This window comes from Protopterus annectens, chromosome 2.part1 (assembly GCF_019279795.1).
Source record: "Protopterus annectens isolate FY-2018-M chromosome 2.part1, PAN1.0, whole genome shotgun sequence".
NCBI lineage: Eukaryota > Metazoa > Chordata > Ceratodontiformes > Protopteridae > Protopterus > Protopterus annectens.
The window spans coordinates 778,234,886-778,257,192 of NC_056729.1; the positions used below are offsets into that span (position 1 = coordinate 778,234,886).

The following is a 22,307-nucleotide window of genomic DNA, read 5'->3' on the forward strand; positions in this document are numbered from 1 at the left end:
TTTTTCATTACTTTTATGCACATTTTTGTTTGAGGATGTCCAACAGGTATTAAAGGAGGCAAAAAATCTTGCTACTAGAAAATCACAGATGGGTATGTAGGAAAAAAAATGTGCCATTCTTAGAACCAGGTCTTTTTTAAGGCCAGTCACCCCTGGTTCTGTAGTATTTGCACAAGTTATCCTTTGGCCATTCTTATGCATCTGTCATATTTTATCCTTTTGCCATATCTGCCCTGATAATCCCCCTCACCTTTTTTTTTTAACCTACTTCAATAAAAGCAGGTTTGAAAAAGTTTATTTCTGTCTACTTAGGACTCTGGTGGCTTCGTCTTGGGATCTTAATTTGCCTTTGTATAAATTTCTCTCTCTTCTTGGAACCTGCTCAACAGGTTGTTTGAATTTCCTGTCTTGGAAAACAGTGTGACTCATGTTCTGACTTCTGCCAGAAGAGTATCTGAGTCTTACTGTTCCATGGTGAGTCACCCTTATCTTGTTTGTCTAAAGGATACAGCTATTTTGAGAACTGATCTTTTATGTTTGCCTAGAAGCTAGTCAGACTTTACTAAGCCAGGCTGTGCATCTTCCTTTGTTCTGCAATTCTAGAAAGAAAACCCAGGATGTCCTTAGTCAACTCTGACATTACAATGACAGGACTAAAACCTTCAGAAAATGTTCTATATCATGTTCCTTGCTATGGCCTGCTGTTATTTCACCATAACAAGTCATGTCCAGGCACAGGCAGTGCATACTTTCCTAGGGTTCTGACTACCTTTGTGACTTATTGGAATGGGTTAGACTGAAAATTTTCTGGAAGCAATGTCTGAAACCTCAAAGGGAGCACATGTTGGTGTGCTGATCTGGTGGTCAGTGGTGCCACCTTCACTGCACAGCATGACATAGCAAATTTGCTGGCAGGCAAATTCAGCTCAAACATCAACCCCACTCCCCCGCCTCCCTCCATGAAATACCTACTAGCATAACCCTCTCCCCAACTATTAACAGTGAGCAGGTTCTGGCGACGTTCCCAAAGGTCAAAAATGCTACCTTAATGGACCCAACAATATCCCAGGATGACTCCTAAACAGTTGAAAACATGACCTATCGAGAATACTTTAGTCACTTTTCAACTATAACCTCAAATCAGACTTTGTATCATGAGAATGGAGGACTGCAATGTTTATTCCACTTCACAAGGGTGGATCATCAACTGACCCAGTTAACTACGGACCTATTAGCCTGGATAGTCTAATATGCAAAGCAATTTTAATGAATTATCATGGAAATGTTCAGTACAGACATAGGCAACCTTCAGACACTGGACCTGACCCAGTTTGGCTTTATCAAGGGAAGATCATGCCTACTAAACCTGTTGGACTATGAGAAAGTCACCAAGGCAATGAATGAGGGGACATCTGTGCATACCGCCTATCTGGATCTGGCTAAGATTCAAGGATTTAAATTTTGCTTGTGACATAAGACAAATTGGCGAGACAGATACGAGTCTCAAAGGATCCTCATCCATGTGATACAGAGTTCATCCCTAACCCTATTTAAGCATCACTTTGACCAATGGCTCAGAAGTCAAAAATTCATCCAGGATCTAGCCCCATGTGTCTGATTGAGATAGACAATAATGCCCAAGCCAAAAATACCACCCTCCCCCACATAACCTCTGGAAATCTTCTAAAATATCCCCTGTTAATAAATGTCCATAATCCATAGATATGCAGTTTGGTTGAATTGCATAGCTAGGCTTATACAATCCCTGGTGGTCATAAGCCTAGTATATAACTATGAAAATATCAACCTAATAACTTTAGTGTCCTGCACATATTTTACCAAGCACTGCAAGTTAGAACTGTTATTGGTCCAGTGTAGATGTGGTAGAATTATTTTCCTAGGCTTTTGGGATATTAACCCATTTGCCTCATCCCTTGATTTCTAACATTTAGTACTCATTCCATGTAACTTACGGCTACTGCAGCAGTGATCTAATGATACATCTTAGTACAGTTATGTAAGTAAACTTATCATAACAGTAGATGTTCTAATGTTTCAATTGTGCAGTCACCAGACTTTTCCTTCAGTTACCCTATTGTTGTTTTTTTATGCTAGGATGTGGGACTTTTATTGCTTCACATCCCACTTGACAATGCTCTGTCACCTTTTTGTAAGGCAAGAAAGTTCTGACTTTTGTTGTCCTACCCACTGATTTTATCATCTTCACTTGTGCAAGGAAGTGGCTAGTGTGCATGGAAGGTGCCCCAAAGCTTTGGAAGCTGGCTGGTGGGGTCCAATCCTTCACAGGATGTCCCATTAGGCTACTATTAAGGCTACTATAGCAGTGATCTACAGTAGAGTCTCCATTAACTGGGACTCAAGCAACCGGCAGTTTTGATTGGTTCATATGCCAGTGCAGGAGCCAATTAAATATCGCACAGCGGAACCACTTCTACTCAATGCGGAACAGCCCGCATTGGCATACAAGCCAATCAAAAATTGCAAAGTGGCTCTCAAGCAACTAGAAACTACACTTAACTGGCATCTACCAATCCCCACGGGTGCCGATTAAGTGAGAGTTTACTGTATTTTAACACCTGTTGTTATGGTAAGTTGCTTGCATATTTTGTGATTGCTGTAATACTCATTTTTCTAAGATCTGAAGTTAGGATGAGTACCTCAGTCCGCTGTATTATGTACATTTTTGGAATGGTTAATATTTAAAAGATGGGGAATTGTTTTTCTTGGCATTTATTTTTTCCCATTTACAAAATGAAAAAAATAGTTTCTCGGTCTCTTATCACTGAGTCTACCATAAACCAGCAAAAGTTTTCAAGATGCCAGATCCAGTGGAATAGAAAGGGATAGCTCCCTCTCTGTAAACCAGGGGAATCCATGTTTGATTAATAGCTCAGATGCTTGACAGAGCTGGAAGGGTGGATGGTAATGTTCATCCTGGGGGGTAGGGCAGTGCCAGTCACAGATGGTAGCAGTTCTTTAGAAGGAGGAGGTGGGTATTCCACCTCTGGACATGCGTGTGATACACCAAGCCACTAATTAGCAGTAGCCATCATGGATCACAGGAGTGTGCACTTTAGAAGGGCATCGTGGCTCCTACTGTGAAGAAGGTGGCACGTCCCCCTGCCCAGGTGGGGCTAGGCCTCATGACACGTACAACCCTCATGGTCTCTCACACACACACACCCCTACCTCTTAAATCGGCTGTAGTCCATTCAGATAGGCTGAATGGATTACAGGTGCAGGGGACAAAAAGCATTAAATTGTCATGCTTCCCTGGTATCAGGAAAGTAATTTGGGCCTCTAAATTAATAATAAGCATATGCTGCACTGTACAGAAGCAGACTAAACCCCCACTACCATCAAGTAATAGGCACACACACACACACACACACACACACCAAAGTTTGGCTTAGCTACACAATCTTTTATTTTTGATTTGCAGTCAAGTGCACATATTCATCAGCTCATCTTTTTTGCATTTAGAATGATGTGACATAAGAGTAACAATAACTTATGCTTTAAGTACACATTTTCAGATCTCCTTGGGCTTCTGTTGAGCTTCCCCAGAAACTCATTTTCTGCTGTCTTGCTTGTAGAACTTTGCTGTTGTCTTTTGATTTAATGTTACTTATATTTGTCAAGTGGTGAAAAAAATGTTCCTGCCTTTCTATCCATTTGCAAAACTGAACTGTATTAACAAAACCACATATTTCCAAGGTAAGATATTTGCATGTTGAGCAATATCCATATGGCTTTTCTGTTTTAATGAGTAATCCTATATTTGCTAAAATTAATTTTTTACTGATTACAGGAATGTAGTGTATGAATGAAATGCCACTCAACTTTCATACATTGTTTTCTGAATATGATTATTACATACCTAATTTGAAATTTAAATGTACTCAATGTTTATATTTTTCTGTCTAAGAAGTGAGCATGTTTACTATACTCATCAGAAGTCTTCATTGAGGAAATTTTTTTTGAATTTTCAGAGCATAGAGTGAAGCAACCCTGATGCTGTTTTGTGAGTGAGTCACAGAGAAATTGCTTTGGTAGCCTTTAAATAATAGTGCACTTTACTGTGATTCATGTGAGTTACAATGAAAATGCATCATTCTTAGTAATGAGAATGTTTTCACAGAAGATGGGAAAAATGTTCCTTAAAATATATTTAATGCTAGTACTGTACATACATGCAGGCTGCGCACGCACTTATATGTGTAATTCCTAGAATTATACATTTTTTTGTCTTGCTGTTGGAAAACAATTGTATTTACTTTGTTTCATTGTTGCAAGCCTGAAAAATGTGAGAAGTCTCACTGTACTTAACAGAGTAGCAGTGTTAAATATATTCAGTGCCTAAAGCATGTCCTCATTTATGACTTTGTATAGGCAATAACTGCTGAGCTAGAAGAAGTCATGCATGAAAAAGATGAGCTGAAGTTAAGAGTTCACAGTTACATCAGTGAAGTTGCAAGGATTGAAAGCGTGATTGCTTCCAAGGTAAGAAACCATGAGTACAGCATGTGCCATTGCATGAAACAGCATCTTCTGGTACCCAGATTTAATTACTGCCTTTTGGTAGCATGTGTCGAGAAAGGATTTAGTCCTGATAGATAACTCATGTAGTTAATTCTGAGGGAAACAAAATACTTTAGTTCTAGGGGAATCCAGAAACACGCTCCCTCAGCTCTCCAGAAACAGTTATTGAAAATTTTAAGTGAAATTGTGCAGTTTGCCATCCCCACTTCAAACGTACTTGACGTCTTTAATCCTAGCAAATATTTGTATTTTTATCCATTTCATTATGTACTGACGACAAATAGATGAAGCCTCACTCAGTATCAAATTTCAGTTTTAAAATTTTGCTTTCATTCCCAATGTTATTGGGGAGGTCATGCATCATAGATAAAACTTTAAAATTTGTAGGGAAATGCCGGGTTTTTCCACATTTTTACCCCACTGCTTGCTGACCATCAGACCATGTCTTGGTCTATGAAGCCATTTTTTTTCCCATCAGTGGCATGAGCACCAGCCAAAAGGTGGTCATCATTTAGGCAGCCATCATGGGTGGTTCAGTTTTTCTATTGTGCATTCCTGTTCCCACTGTGTATGTCCAGTAATCTGCCTGGGTTTAAGGATGCAAAGGGCATTATTGAGGGTGCATCACCTGCTTCTGCAAGTGACATAACTTCTCATGACAGCCCTGACCAGCTTAAATCTAGAGCTCCTGAGAGGTCTCTGGTCTCCACCTGGGATTTACCCAAAGGAACAGCATGCATTCCCACTTCCATCCTGTCAGGCAAACATCTGAGCTGCTACTCAAACTCCAGTTGGCTGAGTCATAACCAGGGCTTTTTCTGTCTAAACTAACAGAGCTAGTGAAATGAAGTGTTTTACTTGTAATGACCAAAATATTTATTTTGAAATGCTTACAAAATAGAACTCTGGTGGAGGAATTGTATGCAGATCTGCAAGTAAGGTGTTGACTTCATTTAATCTCTGTGACAGCAGAGACTAAGCATGCTGTCAGAAGTGTTTTGTGTAGATTTACTGTAGTTAATATCTGGTGTAGTCTGCCTCCACATCTCAAATGAGCATCCTTTGTGTGCTGCACTAAAGACATCCTGCTTCATTTTCTTAACCTTTGTTTCAGCAGGAATTGCATGCATTTCCCCAATCATAGCTCACAGATTTACAATTTCTAGGCTTTCTGAGGAGACAGGTATTACATAAACTTTTGTACTGACCTCTTCCGGCACTCTCACAGAATAACCTTATCATTCATGATTGTCTCACGTGGTCCTACTACCTTTTTTCTCATTCACTGTTGTCACTTCTTTTAGTGCTCTAACTTTTATAAAATTAACTGCATTCTCTCTCCATTTTAGTCACATTTTTAAGCTGGTGTTGATATAATGATTAAGGAGCTTACCTAACAGATACAAGGTATATATTTGTATTCTCACCTTGGGGAAGCATAGCTAGGCTCAAAAAGTCCCCGTTGGGGTCATTAACCTAGCAATCAGCCATAAACCTAAGTTCTTATGTGGCACTGACAAAGTTCTCCTGCGACATTGGCATTTAATAAGCAAAGTTTAAGACTTCTGTGGCACTTATGGCTAATTTTGTGTTGTATAGATTAGACAGGAGGATCAAATCCAACATTGGATAATTAATGTAACTGTGTGTACTGTCGTGCATATATGGCTCTGTGACAACACTCCTTATGTGAAGTTCCACTTGGGAGACATATTTCCACTGGCAGAGGGCTACCCTGTATATTTTTGTTCCAAGATTCTGTAGCAAAGTGGTTAAGGTGCTGGTTTTATAAGCTAAAGGCTCTGAGTTCAAGACTTGATAGTACATCCCTTTGTGGTTTGACCTCTGCAACATATGTAGTAAAAGAAATTTTAGCTGGAGGGTTTACCTCACAGCTGAGGTACAGGGTCTGATTCTCACCAAGGGAGATTGGTTAGACTTAAAATTGTCCACAAGGGCAACTAGCCTAGTACATACTTATGAAGTACCATGTCTTTCACTAGTAACTGGAAGCATATACTTGTAACTAATGCTTTTTCTTAATTTTGGTCAACAGTTTCTGCTTCTTACCTGCATTTTATTGACTTGTCTGTAAAAGCCATGTCACACCCTTTAAAGCAATTTTACAGTTTTCTGGCTCGCTCCCTTTAAACTTCAACCCATTTTCCCCCCACAGATTTTGAGATGCAGGAATCACAGCAGACACAATTCATAATCCCTGACCGTTATGAACATTGCTTTGCAGTACCACTGTCCCTTCTCTTTAACAGATGCTCAGTGAACTCTAGGTATGCCACAACACACACTATTCATTATTCTTAGGCCACTACATTTTCTCCCCTTGCTGATTTAGCTACATGTCAAGAAACAGTGGATGTTAAGTTGTCAATCTTGCCTTCATTCTTGCTGGATGGGTTTGGAGCCGAACCTCGGCTCCGACTCGGCGTATACTAAAGCGCGAGAGCTAATTTTACCGGCTCGAGGCAACCCTATATCCCGTGATGCTAGGCGGTAACTTCCCAGATCTCATTTGCCGCTTACGCTAGCGAGGTGCTCTTTTTACCGGCTCACAGGTCAGTGACAATTTTTTCAGTAAAATCTTGGTCTTCTCCTTAGTTTTCCCCTAGTATTCTAATTTAATCTTTAATAGGTTAGTTTCTTGGTTAGTTTAAAAGTTTAGTCCCTATTTTTTTATCCCTTATCCCTGTCATACTCCCCACCCTAAGTTAGGTCTTGGCCCTTCTGTTTTATTCTTAATTCCCTCACAGGGATTCTTAACGGTGTGCGTGTTCCCTCAGTATCCCTGTATCCCTATTTGTTGGAGTGTGTGTGTGTGTTTTCTACTTTTGTTGTTTCTTCCTTTCGACAACAATATATCGAAGGAGACAAAGGTCTCAGGCTTCAAGAAGTGTGACTCGTGCTGTCAGAAGATGTCTCTGACAGACGGTCACACTTGTGTTTATTGCCCGGGACCCCTGCACCTGCAGGACTCTTGCTCAGTGTGCCATGCATTCAGCCCAAGAGTCCTGCAGGAGCGCAGGAATAAATTGATACTAAGGGGCTTATTAAAGCCCGAAGGTTCCCCAGCTAAGTCCGTGCCGGGGAAGCCTTCGAAGCCACCTAAACCATCGGCTCCGAGCTCTAAGCCTTTGGTGGGTGGCTCATCTTCTGCGACAGCATCGGCTCCAGCCGGAGCCAATACCTCTGTATCGCAGCTACCTGCATCGGCTCCAGCCAGAGCCGATACATCTAAGACTCTGTCTCCAAAGTCGGCTCCGGCTGGAGCCGACGCTTCTATGGCTCTATCGGCTCCATCAACCCTGATGCCCTCCACACGCAAGAGGTCCAGATCTCCATCTCTGGAGTCTATCCATTCGGCTCCGAGGTCACCGGTACTCTCAGAGCGGAGCCATTGGAGTCATTCCTCTCGATCTTCCAGGCTTTCCGATCATGACCTCGAGAGGGTGGTAAGTAGACTATTAAAGTCTCAGGCACTGGCCCAAATGCTTCACAGCCCATCTCATCAGACAGCGGCTACGTCCATACAACATACTATTCCTCCTTCGACTCTACCCCAGTGTTCGGAGCCGGAGCTCCTCGGAGCTGTGACCGTTTTGACGTCGGAGCCGATACCTCCCCCTTCGGCTCCGTCGTCTGCTCCGATCTCGTCCATGGTGCCATCCTTAGAGGGATCCAGGTGCTTGGACTCTCTCACCGGCTCCGAGGGGGTGAGTGGCATCGGTCCCTTGTCCGACCCCATTCTCCCTCTCGGAGCATCAGCGTTGGTGAGTTCGGCCCCGACATCGGCTTCAGAGCCGTCCCTGTCGGTGCCGGCTGGGGTCCCTAGCTCTTCGGAACGGGAGCTCTCTGGCCTGCCTGACAGGGGCGCCTTCGAGGTCATGAGGAGCGTGCTGGCCCCAGTGCTTGCTCTACGGTCAGCTCCATCAGCTCCTCCCACTGTAGTGCCTGCAGATGTCTCTTCCCACTCTCTCGCCCCCGGCCATCGAGATCCAATGCCTCAGGTTTCCCCATTGGGAATATCCTCCTCTTCCGAGGTTTCCCCTGATCCGTCAGGTGAACCCCCACGTAAGAGGACATGTAAGAGGAAGCATGTGGACTCCCCTAAGTCTGTCACATCTGATACCGACTTGGATGAGTCGGAAGGATCCCCAAGGTCCCCCTCTGAGGATGTCTCCTTCTCTGACATCCTTGAAATCCTTAAACAGAGGGGGAACTAGTCTTCCCTTAATCCTTCCGAGGACGAGTTGGTTTACCTAGAGGCATTTGGTTCTCAACCCTCCACCTCCTGGGTGTCTCCGCCCTTCGACCCCCTTATGGAAGTGGTGGCACGGAAGACGTGGACGGCCCCTGACTCGGTGGAACCCACCCCATGGAGGCCTTCTAAATTTATAACAGCCCCTTCCGATAAGCAATTTTTATCTAAAGGTGTCCCAGCTGATGTCATGGTGGTGGCGGCAGCCACTAAGAAGGAACTAGCTGATCCTTCAGCACCTATACATCTGCCTAACAAGGAATCTAAGACAATGGATAGGTATGGCAAGCGGATGTTCTCGTCAGCGACCTTTGCCATGCGTTCGCTGAACTACTTATGCCACTTCACCCGTCTTCAAAGAGACATTCTTAAAGAACTGGGTGAGGTCCTACAGGATCCATCAGCTGCTGAGTCTCAGGAAAAAATTATCTCACAGCTAGGAACCCTGAATTCCATTGTCAACTCCTCCATGCGGCTTATTTCATACACAGCCGATGGAGCGAGTAGGGCCGCAGGCACAGGTGTGGCTTTGAGGCGTCACACCTGGATGCGGCTTTGTAACTTCGCAGACCCCTTCAAGGCATATTTCACTAACTCCCCCTTTGATGGTTCAGCATTGTTTGGACCTCAAGTGAAAGATACTTTGACCTGATGCGAACAAGATGGCAAGACTCTTTCTGCCGTAGGAGTCTGTTTTTCTACCCCATCTAGACCATATCCTAAGGGTCAAAAGGGTGGAAAAATGTGGTTCTGCAAATCTCAAGGAGTCGCACCTGACGCAAGAGGTCAGTTCACCCCCTAGAGGCAGAGGGGGGAACAACAGCAGCAGACACCGTCCAAGAGGCAGAGGGGGTCCGCAGAACCAGGGTAGCAGAGAAACCCTCTCTGATAAACCCTTCCAGCATCCCTGAGGTGTTGCCCGACTGTCCACCTTCGGAGGCAGTCGGGGGAAGATTATCGCTGTACCCACAAGCCTGGCTCTCCCTCACACAAGACAAATGGGTGCAGTCGATCGTATCAGAGGGCTACAAAATCCCCTTTATCCAAACCCCAATGATTCAAATGGGGTCTCTTCCAGACGTTCCACCCAGTCTAAGGGAACAAGCAGCTCTAGAAACATCAAAGCTGCTAAAAAAGAGAGCCATCCAGCCAGTCCCAGCAGACTAGCTAGGATCCGGAGTCTACTCAAAGATGTCCTTCAAGGATGCATCTGCAGTCCTTACAAATGGGTTGTCCTGTCGTCAGGCAGCCCTTCGGTCGGCCGGATTCCAAAGTCTGGGTCTGGCTTCGGCTGGTGTTGCACTTCACCCGACGTCATTGCGGCAGTTCTTCGGGTATAAAGGCATCAGCCGACGCCATTTTTCTCAGTCTTTCTTGCCGCGTGGCGCCCGAAGCAGAAGCTGTTCGCAAGTGCCGGTCGGTCAGATCCAGAGATTACTACTACCGAATATTACTTCGAAGACTTCTAAAAAGCTAAGTACCCCGTTGGGGACTCTTTCTTGCCTCAGCCGATGTCAGAGAAAGTGAATAACTGTTTATCTTGTGGGAAACAAATACCTCATAAAGATTTCCACTCCTATTGCATACATTGTTTAGGCCCAGACCACGACGTAGCAGCTTGTCTAGCCTGTGCTTCTTTTAACCGACGGACGCTTAGACGTCGGTCGGAGTTTGCTGAACAGATTTTCGGCTCCGATTTCGCCTATATTATGCCGTCGGATCCTCCGACAACGCAAATTACCAAAAACGCAAAGAAAAGGACCGACACTCGCGGTCCGCGGTTTCGGCCGAAACCGCGGTTAAGCAAACGGCGAGTGTCTCTGTTTTGGCCGAAACCGAGCAAGCGGTTCTTTCTTCAGCCGAAACCATGCCTTCTACCGAAGCCTCTTCTAACCTGGTAGAATCGGCTTCTGAAATCCAACCTTCTGTTGTGGTTTCACAGGAATTATCAGACACCATTCCCCTGGATGTTTCAACCCCTGCACGTGGAGCTGCTAGGCCTCCTGCAGCAATGTCTATTAAGGCCTTTGCCAGGGCTAAAGCAGCCAAAGCATCTAAAACGGTGCCTGCCAAACCCCCCTCTCACAGGCCCAGCACCAGCTCCCATATGCTTTCTTTGGCTGAGGATCTCATCTCTTTAATTCGTGGATCCCAGCCTCATCCAGACAGGGCCTCTCTCCCTCCTCCAGAAAAGAGGCCTAGAGCAGAGCCCCCTGAGCCAGTATCCACAGATGATTCCTCTGATGACTCAGAACATACAGACCCTCCTGAGGCTCCTTATTCTCCTTACGAAGACTCTCATGCTGAAGAGTCCATCCCTTCAGCCTCTCCGCCTGAGGAATTTTCCTTTGGGGAAACCTTGCATGCTATGAGGGAACAATTTCAGTGGCAGGGCCAAGATTTCTCAGACTCCAGAAAAAGGCTTAGGACCTTTCTACATTTGCCACAACATAGGCCTTTAGCTATACCTCCAGTTCTTTCTGTTGTAGATGATGCATTTAATGATGCTTGCACTGCTCCTGAGGGAACAATTTCAGTGGCAGGGCCAAGATTTCTCAGACTGCAGAAAAAGGCTTAGGACCTTTCTACATTTGCCACAACATAGGCCTTTAGCTATACCTCCAGTTCTTTCTGTTGTAGATGATGCATTTAATGATGCTTGCACTGCTCCTGATTCATTACCTCCAGCTCCTGCTAAGCCCGATAGGTTCTACAGGGTCCCGGACACTCATCACCATTTATACAAGGCTCCTTTTGCAGATCCAGAGACTATCTCCCAGGGCCCTAAAGCTGTAGCAGCTACTACTACTAAAACCCCTCCCTCTGAAAGGGAATCCAGGTCCTTAGAGAGATGGGGTAAAAAAGTTTACACCTCTGCTACTTTGTCAGCTAGGGCTTTGAACTGCCAATTTCATATGATTCAATATCAAGAGTTTATGCTTGACCAGTTAACTAAAAGCTGTCCTCTGAAGAATCTTTAGATAAAAAGTATGTTCAAGAAATGGTACATAACATACAGCAGGTTAGTAACCATTCTATAAAATGTGGCTATGATGCACTGGAGGCTTCCTTTAGATCAGCCTTGACTGGCACAGTTATCAGGAGGCATGCATGGTTGAAAGAACAGGCATTACCAGACCATGTCAAATCAAAGCTTTTGGATGCACCCATGGACAAGGTCAATTTATTTGGTTCCCCTGCACAGCAGGTACTAAAAAAGATGGAAGAGAAGGCAAAATCTGTACAAACAATGAAAGATTTCTTACAGGTTCAACCTCCAAGGTTTAGCAGGAACTGGCCCTCCAAGAATTGGTCCTTTCCGGACTCCTCTAAGATACAAAGAGGCAGGAATAGGCGCTCTAGAGGCAGAAACCAATCCAGGGGTGCCTACAGGGGACGCCAGTGGCAAGGTAACAACCAGCGAGGCACGGATGCAGCCACCACCACTACAACAACTCAATCACAGTGACTTGGCGGTGGCACCGCCTACCAGGGAACAACTAGAAGCACCCTTAGGCGGAAAGCTAACCTTATTTTCAAAGAACTGGCATTGCATCACAAGAGAAAAATGGATTTTGCAAACTATAGACCAAGGTTACAGGTTCCATTTCCATACTCTACCAGGAAAGAGAGGAATGCCAAACCTACCACCTACTCAAAGGACAGAAGCTCTAAAGCAAATATCTCAATTATTAAGAATGAGAGCTGTGGAAAAGGTACCATCTGTGGAGCAAGGAAAGGGATTTTACTCCAGACTCTTCCTGGTACCAAGAAAAGAAAACAAATGGAGGCCTATTTTAGACCTGTCCACTTTAAACACATTCTTCATTGTTCCAAAATTCAAAATGCTGACCCTACAGCAGCTTCTTCCCATGATGGGCAAGGAGTCTTGGCTGGTAACTCTAGATCTCAAGGAGGCATACCTGCACGTCCCCATACGACCAATTTGCAGAAGATACCTCCGATTTCTTGCAGGATCAGAGCATTATCAATTCTCAGCATTGCCCTTTGGCTTATCTACTGCGCCCAGAGTGTTCACGAAATGCCTGGCATCAGTAATCGCTCATTGCAGACTTCAGGGGATTCAAATTTATCCCTACCTGGACGACTGCCTGATACAAGCGGACAACAAAAGCAAGCTAACAGAAGACTTACAAAGAGTCATTTACCTGCTGCAAGCCCTGGGATATACAGTCAATATAAAAAGTCAAGGCTGATTCCATCCCAAAGAATAACCTTTCTGGGTGCAGAACTGGACACATCAAAACAAATGGCATTCCTAACTGCAGAAAAGAAAGAGCAACTACCTCTCTACTTCTTGGCATTAACAAAGCAGAACCATCTAACTGCAAGAAAAGTGCTACAAGCTCTAGGCTTCATGGCATCCTGCATAATACTGGTCCCTCATGCCAGACTGCATATGAGAAAGCTACAGTGGTACCTAAAGAATTTGTGGTCCCAACACAAGCACAGCCTAGAAACCAAAATTCCAATAATCCCATGCCTGAAGCAAGAGTTCCTATGGTGGGCTCAGGCCTGTCAATCAAACACAGGATTGCCCTTCTGCAACAGTCAACCAAGACAAACCATCACGACAGATGCCTCAGACCTCGGTTGGGGGGCACACATGCTGAGCAAGTGCATTCAAGGCCTATGGACTCAAGACCAGCTGCACCTGCACATAAATCTAAAGGAAATGATGGCAGTAAAATTGGCAATCCAGTCATTCAGACCTTTTCTCCAAGAAGGTCAGTTGATGATAAGGACAGACAACACCACAGTTATGTGGTACATCAACAAACAGGGAGGCACACATTCATATCCTCTATGCCGGCTGGCACTGGACCTATGGGATGTGGCTCTGAGCTACAACATTCAGTTACAAGCAATTTTTGTACTGGGGAAGGAAAACATTCTAGCAGACATACTAAGCAGAACTACCACAGATGCCCACGAATGGATGCTGCATCCGGACATCTTCAAAGCCATCACAAGAGAATGGGGATTACACAAATAGACTTGTTTGCATCCCCACTCAATCACCAGCTAAAGAAATTCCTCACGAGGACGTACCACCCACTTGCTTGGAAGGTGGACTCCCTATCTTTCAGTTGGAAAAACCTGACAGCATACACATTCCCACCACTTCCTTTGATGCACAAGGTGCTTCTGAAGATCAAAGAGGAACGTCCGAGGATCATTCTGATAGCTCCAGACTGGCCAAGACAACATTGGTATCCATTGCTGAGGAGCATGTCTCGGGAACAAATATGGACACTCCCCCTGATCCCATTACTGTTAACACAGAACAACTACAACATCCTGCATCCAAACCTGAAAACTCTGCAGCTAACTGCCTGGAACATTACATAACAGCAATTAACCCAAATTTATCCCAAAGGGTTAAAGACATACTCCCGGAGGCTCGTAGACCTTCAACAAGAAAGAATTATGCAGCAAAATGGAAAAGATATCTCATTTGGAGTACTGCAAAGGGGCAAGATGTGACACTGGTGAACATAGCCAACATCCTGGAGTACTTGGCAGAGCTCTTCCATACAGGCCTGTCCTATTCTTCCATCAAGATACATGCATCAGCTATTTCAGCAGAATACAGCTTGGATCCTCCTGTCTTCTCTCATCCTCTGCTCAGACAGTTTCTGAGAGGAATTAAAAATGTGAAACCTCCCAGGAAACCTCCATTGCCAGCATGGGACTTGAACTTTGTGCTAGAAAAATTGACACTTCCCCCTTTCGAACCAGCAGCAACAGCAGAATTACAATACTTATCCTGGAAGACTGCTTTCCTGCTGGCAATAACTTCAGCAAGAAGGGTCTCTGAACTACAGGCATTAATGGCAGTGCAACCCTTCCTGATCTTCCATCAAGATAGAGTGTCCATGAGAACAAATCCTACATTTATGCCTAAGGTGGTATCCAGAGTCTCTTTAAATCAGGCTATCCACCTACCTACATTCTTCCCCAACCCACAGAACAGGGAGAAAGACTCTTGCATACCTTGGATGTACATAGACAATTACGCTACTACCTGGACAGGACAAAAACCAATAGAAGAACTGACCAGCTTCTGGTAGCATATGCAACAGGAAAGGAAGGAAAACCAATTTCAAAACAGACAATCTCCAAATGGATAGGAAATTGCATTAGATTTTGTTACTCCTACCATGGAAAGAAAACTCCAGAGAACATCAGGCCTCACTCCACAAGGGCTACAGCCACTACCACAGCTTTCTTACGAGGAGTGGCTACCAAGGACATTATAGAGGCTGCTACTTGGACCTCCGTGCATACATTTGCCAAGCATTACAATTTACCTCTATACTCTAGATCCCGAGCAGGTTTTGCCACTGCTGTTTTGCAAGGGATCCTAACTACACCATAATTTCTACTCTTTTCCTCCTCCCCTAGTTTAGCTATGGTATTCTACCCATTTGTAAGGACTGCAGATGCATCCTTGAAGGACATAGTACAGTTTTGTACCTACCATAAATGTAGATGTCCGATAGGAATGCATCTGCAGTCAGGATTACCCACCCACCTTCCCCTCTGAGGTACTCCTAGGGTATTTGCCAACCTTCAGCTAGCTTGGGGGGGATCTATTATGGTGTATTTGTTTGTATATATGTACATACATGCTTATTTTATGTGTTTGCTCTGTACTATTTGGAAACTTTGGCATTTATCCAAATTTAGCCATCCAAGAGGGCACCTGGCATCTGGGGCAAGAAACACTGAGGAAAATGGCATCGGCTGATGCCTTTATACCCGAAGAACTGCCGCAATGACGTCGGGTGAAGTGTGACACCAGCCAAAGCCAGACCCAGACTTTGGAATCCGGCCGACCGAAGGGCTGCCTGACGACAGGACAACCCATTTGTAAGGACTGCAGATGCATTCCTATCGGACATCTACATTTATGGTAGGTACAAAACTGTACTTTCTTTTTGGTACCAAAAAAAACAGGGGACTGGAGGCCAATATTGGATCTCAGCAAACTAAACAAGTTTGTAAAAAGAACGAGGTTCCGGATGGTCAGGCTACAGTCCATTTTACCCCTTTTGGGCAAGGACAATTGGATGTGCTCAGTGGACCTTCAGGATGCGTACTATCACATCAAAATGCACAGGCGCTCCAGAAGGTTTCGCCGCTTCAGGCTGGGAGCCAGTCACTACCAGTTCAGAGCTCTGCCCTTTGGTCTCACTACAGCCCCCCGAGTGTTCACCAAATGTATGGCAGTGGTTACGGCTCACCTGAGACGTCAAGGATTCCAGTTGTTTCCATATCTAGACGACTGGCTCCTCACTGCCACCACCAGGCGTCAACTTCTTCTAGCCAGAGACTACACCATCCACATTTGCAAAGAGCTAGGTATCTCTCTAAATTTCGAAAAGTCTGCCTTGTCGCCTTGTCAGTCTATTACCTTCATAGGTGCCACCTTGGACACCGTTCAGCTCTCAGCAAAGTTAACAGAGCAGAGGGTCTTCGATATTCAAAATCATGTTCACGTCCTCCTTCAGAACAACAAAATTCAGGCCAGGTATGTTCTGAAAGTATTAGGTCTCATGACGGCTGCCATCACGCTTCTTCCCCTTCCCCGCTTTTACATGCGGCTTCTTCAATAGATGCTCTTCTCCCAGTGGTCCTTCCAACAGCTCCCTATGACACACAAGATCCTAATAACTCCATCTTGCAGAAAGCATCTATCTTGGTGGATGGTCTCCCCTCAAGTCCATCAAGGCAGACCTTTTACTCCCCCCCCCCCCCAGTCTCCACAGTCACAACAGACACCTCCCTGATTGGGTGGGGGGGGGGCATTTTCAGGGCAGGACAGTCCATGGCACATGGCAACCCTTCGAATGCCACTTGCACATAAACGTCCTGGAGATGAGAGCAGTGCTTTTGACGTTGCATGCCCTTCAAGGCTCTCTTACCCTGGGGACGATTGCAATTCAGACAGACAATATGTCCATACTATGGTATATCAACAAGCAGGGCGGAACCAAGTCATATCCCCTCTGTCGAGAAGCACTCAGACTCTGGCAATGGGCGATCTCTTCTCAACGGTTTCTGATAGCAATGCACATCCCCGGGAAGTCCAACGTCATAGCGGACAGGCTGAGCAGAGCTATTCTCATGCCTCACGAGTGGTCTCTCAAGCAATCGGTGACGGACAAAATTTTTCGGAAGTGGGGGTTTCCTTGCTGCGATTTTTTTGCAACACCACAAAACAGCAAGTGCCTCGACTTCTTCACTCTCTTCCCCCTTCCAGGCCATTCCCCCAGAGACGCTCTAGTCCACGATTGGCCTCGGGGTCTTCTTTACGCCTTTCCCCCCTTTCCATTAATCACACAAACAATTCGGAAAGCTACCGCCTTGAGGGCCAAGATGATCCTCATTGCCCCTTATTGGCCTCAACAGATATGGTTCCCTTTCCTGCATTGCTATCTTTTGGAGCAGCCTTGGTATCTGGATCCAATGCCAGATCTTTTGGCCCATCAATCAGGGCAGCTGCACCAATCCCTCCAATCTCTCAACCTCACAGCTTGGTTGCTCCACTTCCGTCCCTAGCCAGGCTTCCAATGATTTCAAATTCTGCCCGGGATATTATTGTAGCTTCCCTTAAGTCTTCCACCAGAAGGATCTATGCTAGTAAATGGCAACGTTTTTCCTTTTGGGCAAAGGCTAGGAACATAGATCCTTTCACTGCTCCAATACACTCGGTCTTGGATTTCCTAGCCGAAATCTTTCATTCAGGATCTTCTTCCTCCACAGTAAAATTTCAGCTAGCAGCCATCTCAAGTTTTCACATAGGCTTGTCGGATTCCAGCATCATGTCCCATAAGCTTTGCAAGGCTTTTCTCAGAGGTATCTTTTTACTCAGGCCTCCAATCAAAGACCCCCCACCACAGTGGGATTTAAACTTGGTTTTAGCATCCTTGATTCTCCCTCCTTTTGAACCTGCAGCCTCCTGTTCCTTGAAGTTACTTTCCTGGAAGACACTATTCCTAGTCGCCATTACGTCTGCTAGGAGAGGATCTGAACTTCATGCCCTCTGCATTCGCCCTCCTTATTTAGTGTTCCACAAAGACAGAGTTTCACTAAGAACTAACCCGTCTTTTTTACCCAAGGTGGCTTCTCAGACGAATTTAAATCAATCTATTGATCTTCCAGTTTTCTTTCCTAATTATTCAAACAGACCGGAGCAAAAACTACATTGTCTGGATGTTCATCGTCAGCTCCGCTTCTATCTGGACAGAACTAAACAATTCAGGAAATCTAATCAACTCTTTTTATCTTATGCTGAAAGTAAAAAGGGTCTTCTGGTATCTAAAGTAACCCTGTCTAGGTGGCTGTCTTCTGTGATTACCTGTATTTATCAACTCAGAGTTAAAGAATTGCCTTCTAGGCCAAGAGCCCATTCAACCAGAGCGTTGGCTACATCTACAGCCTTTCAAGCTAGATTACCAATAGACACTATCTGTGCGGCTGCCACATGGGCCTCACCTCATACTTTCGTTACACATTACAAATTGGACATGGCCTCCAGAAACAGGGCAAATTTTGGTTCCACTGTTCTCAAGAGTCTGTTCCAGTGAGCCACCCAGGATGGAGGTGCTAGGGACGCGGTCCCATCCAGCAAGAATGAAGGCGAGATTGACAACTTAACATTGAGAAGTTATGTACCTACCAATAACGTTCCATGTTAGTTGTCTTCTCTCGCCTTCTTTCTTGCGCCCCGCCCACCATCCCCCTAGCTTGGACAGACCGAGAGGTTTTTCCCCTTCTTCCAGGGGACCTTATCTTGCACTATTCCTAGCTCAGACAGTTGGTCCTGGGGTAGATACAGCTTCAGGTAGTGATATTTGGGGAGTTCTTCTTTCTCCTCCTCCACCTCAGAGGGGAGACTGAATTGGCTGTTGTTTCTTAGCTACCAAACGAGATCTGGGTAGTTACTGCCTTGCATCATGGGATATAGGGTTGCCTCGAGCCGGTAAAATTAGCTCTCGAGCTTTAGTATAGGCCGAGTCGGAGCCGAGGTTCGGCTCCGAACCCATCGAGCAAGAAAGAAGGCGAGAGAAGACAACTAACATGGAACGTTATGGTAGGTACATAACTTCTCATTTTAATTTACACTTGTACTTCTGTTTATTTGGTGACCCCACAGCCTCCATTCAGATGAGCATACTTGTGGGATTTCTCTCAATATTCCTTTACTACAGTGAATTCTTTACAGCATCTTCTCGTCCAGATGAAACACGTCTTAGTGTCTGACACCTGTGCTTCTGTGCAGATGATGATGTAGTATTTTACAGCAAGCTGTGTTGTGCTGTTAATTGTGTATCCACACTACAAATTTATCTTGATGTCTGAATTGGGGACCCTCTTTGGTGGGTCTTTAAGTAGATTCATCTTTTTCAGCAGTCGCCATTCAACAGAACTGAAATCATCATCCATTTGGGAGTGTCTCTGGGCCTTCTGCTATGCATACTGTTGCATAGCACATTTGATACATACGCTCCCATAATCTTGAGTCTGTAATTTTTTTTTTTTGGCCCCACTCACAGTTCATATCATATTTTTTGTCATAGTTGTTCTGTGTTCACATATGTAAACAGTACACTGAGTGTCAGTGAGCCCCTCATGTTGCAAGCCAAGACTTTCACTAGTATTGCTGTTATTGTCTCAGGGAGGAGCATGAAGGTAAAAACAGTACTAGCAGTTTAATCTGCCACTTGAAGGAGGTGCTGTAGGACAAATTCTATGGCTTTCATTGCAACAAAAAATATGAGCAGTGTAAAGGAAGTATATGGTGCCAGATCAAGTTTATCCGTCCATTGCCAGTCGATGTAAAGAATAGTGGCATGCAGATGGGGTTTGAATCCCACTGTTACCAACCAATATAAATGAGGAAGGATGGTGGACAGGGGTTATGGTACTGTACTCCAATCCACTGCCCACCAGTATGTTTAAGATATTTTCATCTAGAATCTTAAATCTGATGGCAACAGAGCTGACTTGCCCGTAATAACTCCATATTAAATAAAACTTTACATTCCTATATACACACACATACTCATTAATGTCCATGAAAGGTAGATGATATTCTCCATCACTACTGCTTTCTGTCTGTTACTGTTTCATTGTTATTAATAAACCAAATAATTATAAAAACAAATTATAGTTTGCAGAACAGTCTTGTTTGATGGAAGTGGATACCAGCAGCTTTGTCACTAGTTAGCTGTAAATATCCTATTATCAGATAATGAACTTGTGAAGGCATAACCAATTAGAAATGTGTAAAGGTGAAAAAAAAGAATTTCATTAAAAGAGAATGAGTTGAATACCTAACAGATAAATATATATAGAGAGATAAAATGGCACAAGGAAACAGAAAATAACTGAACAGAGCACAAGAAAAAAGACTCTCTACAGCTTTACCTTTTCTGTTCTCGGTCTCTCTCTTACTCCAAGAAGCATTGTCTTGATTATAGTAGCTGAGATTCTACTACATATCAAAGAAGAAATTACAGAAAATTTACAAGTCACAAGGTGCAAATATGACATTGTTTCAACTATTTCTTCTTAACCATTCTCTTTCTTAGCTATGTTATTTATATCCTTTTTGTCATGCAGAAGCAGTCTGTCACATTTGTATATCATTGAGCATATTTACTTGCTGTTGAACAACTATTTCTTTGAAGAATCTATTAATTCTCTTTTTATGGCCCTTGGCATACTGGGCATTGGAACAGCCTTTTAAGTACATTTTCACATCCTATGTAGAACTACTGTAATTTCCAGAAGAGGAAGATAAAACTTTTAAGACTTAAGTTACAAGTGCTATGCGTTTTCTTTTTCTTGCACTCTCTCTCTCTCTCATTGATAGAAAAAGGTCAGAAGTTTATACAGCTTTTCCTGATACAGAAGAGTGTACATACTGCTGATTAAATCACGTTTAGTTTATCTTGTTAAGGCTTAAGTGCAACTTACATATCTGTTACATGTCTGATTCAGACCACATTGGCATATTTAAGCTATAACGAACGACATGGTGTGGTATATTGAAAATTTACCCACGGTTGGTGTGGTTTAATCACGAGGGCGAAGCCCGAGTGATTAAAGTCAACCGTGGGTAAATTTCAATATACTACAACCACAGAGTTGGTTATTGCTATTATACAATGACATTATTTAAGAAAAAAAATACTTTTCTTAAATAATGTCTTTGTATAACGGCACATTGCTGTTCTTCCACGCCTGGTGGTGTACTGCTGCCTTGTTTTGATGTACTGTGGACGCGTATGGGACTTGCGTTCCCATTTATATCCAGTACATCAATGCTTTGAAAAGGAAGCAATGGAGAAAAGAAATTCTCCATTGCTCCGTTTTTGTTTTCTTTTTTTTTATTATTATTATTAAAAGAAAGTTTTGGCTACTTTAAGGGTAGGAGAGAGAGACAGAATGAAGGAAATGCAAAGAAAATCAGGTACGTGTCTTTAGTTTTAAATAACATACCTGATTTTCTTTGTATTTCCTCCATGCTGCCTCTCGGGTATGTCCGGAGTACGGAATATAGTTGTTTTTTGTCAATTGTTGGCATTTGTAGTTAACCCTGCCCTTTTAATCTGCCCAGCACCTCTCTAACATGATGAACATTTTTCTGCCGGAACGGGTTGTAGCTTGCCTTATCAAACAGGTAAGAAAGAGCATAGTCCCTAGCTTCTGCTAAAATACAATCTGTTGACATCTGTATGCTTTCTAGGGCATCCGTCATCCGAGAGAGCATATTTCTAGTTCTAGTTGAAAACTTTAGATTTATTAGCAGGCATTTTACCAGACAGCTTTACAACTACTTGACGGTGTCAATAGTGCAACAGGTAGTAGATTCACCTTTGTTTCAGAAGACTATGGGTTCAATTCCAGCACTAGGCAGATAGACTGCTGACGTTGCAATGCAGCATAGGATTCCACAGCGCATATCAAAAAGAATAGAGATCCTTTATTCATACAAAACATTATTTACAAATTTGCATAATTCTGTATAAGAAACATACATAAATACATCCTTATGCATTACATATTGTAATCATATTTATCTTATGCTTACCATCCTTATAACTTTTTTTCATACTAGACCCCCCCATTCCTTTTTCCACTTCCACCATCTGATTTTTCTTAATATTGACAAGATCATTTCCCATTAAACATAATTTCATTTAGTCTGTCATTCCAAATAACCCACAGCATAAAACGACTCTGTATCCACTCTGTCTATATACTTATAATCTCCATACTCAGTCATATCCATATTTGTTACGTCTCTCTTATATATCTTCAGAAGAATTTTCTTTACATAACTTTTCCCATAATTTTTTCACCCTTTTGCATTTCAAATTTCTGTAGTTTGTTCTGCACCATAAAATATTTTCATGTTTCTTTTTATATGATA

The 22,307-nt window shown here is 43.7% G+C and overlaps 1 protein-coding gene across 1 annotated transcript in view; it reads left to right on the forward strand.

The window, feature by feature from the left end:
* CEP135 (centrosomal protein 135) overlaps window positions 1–22,307 on the forward strand; it is a 2,183,066-nt gene that overhangs the window by 1,547,242 nt on the left and 613,517 nt on the right. Inside the window, 1 exon segment of the mRNA XM_044062480.1 lies at window positions 4,414–4,524. Coding sequence (XP_043918415.1) covers window positions 4,414–4,524 — 111 coding nt within the window.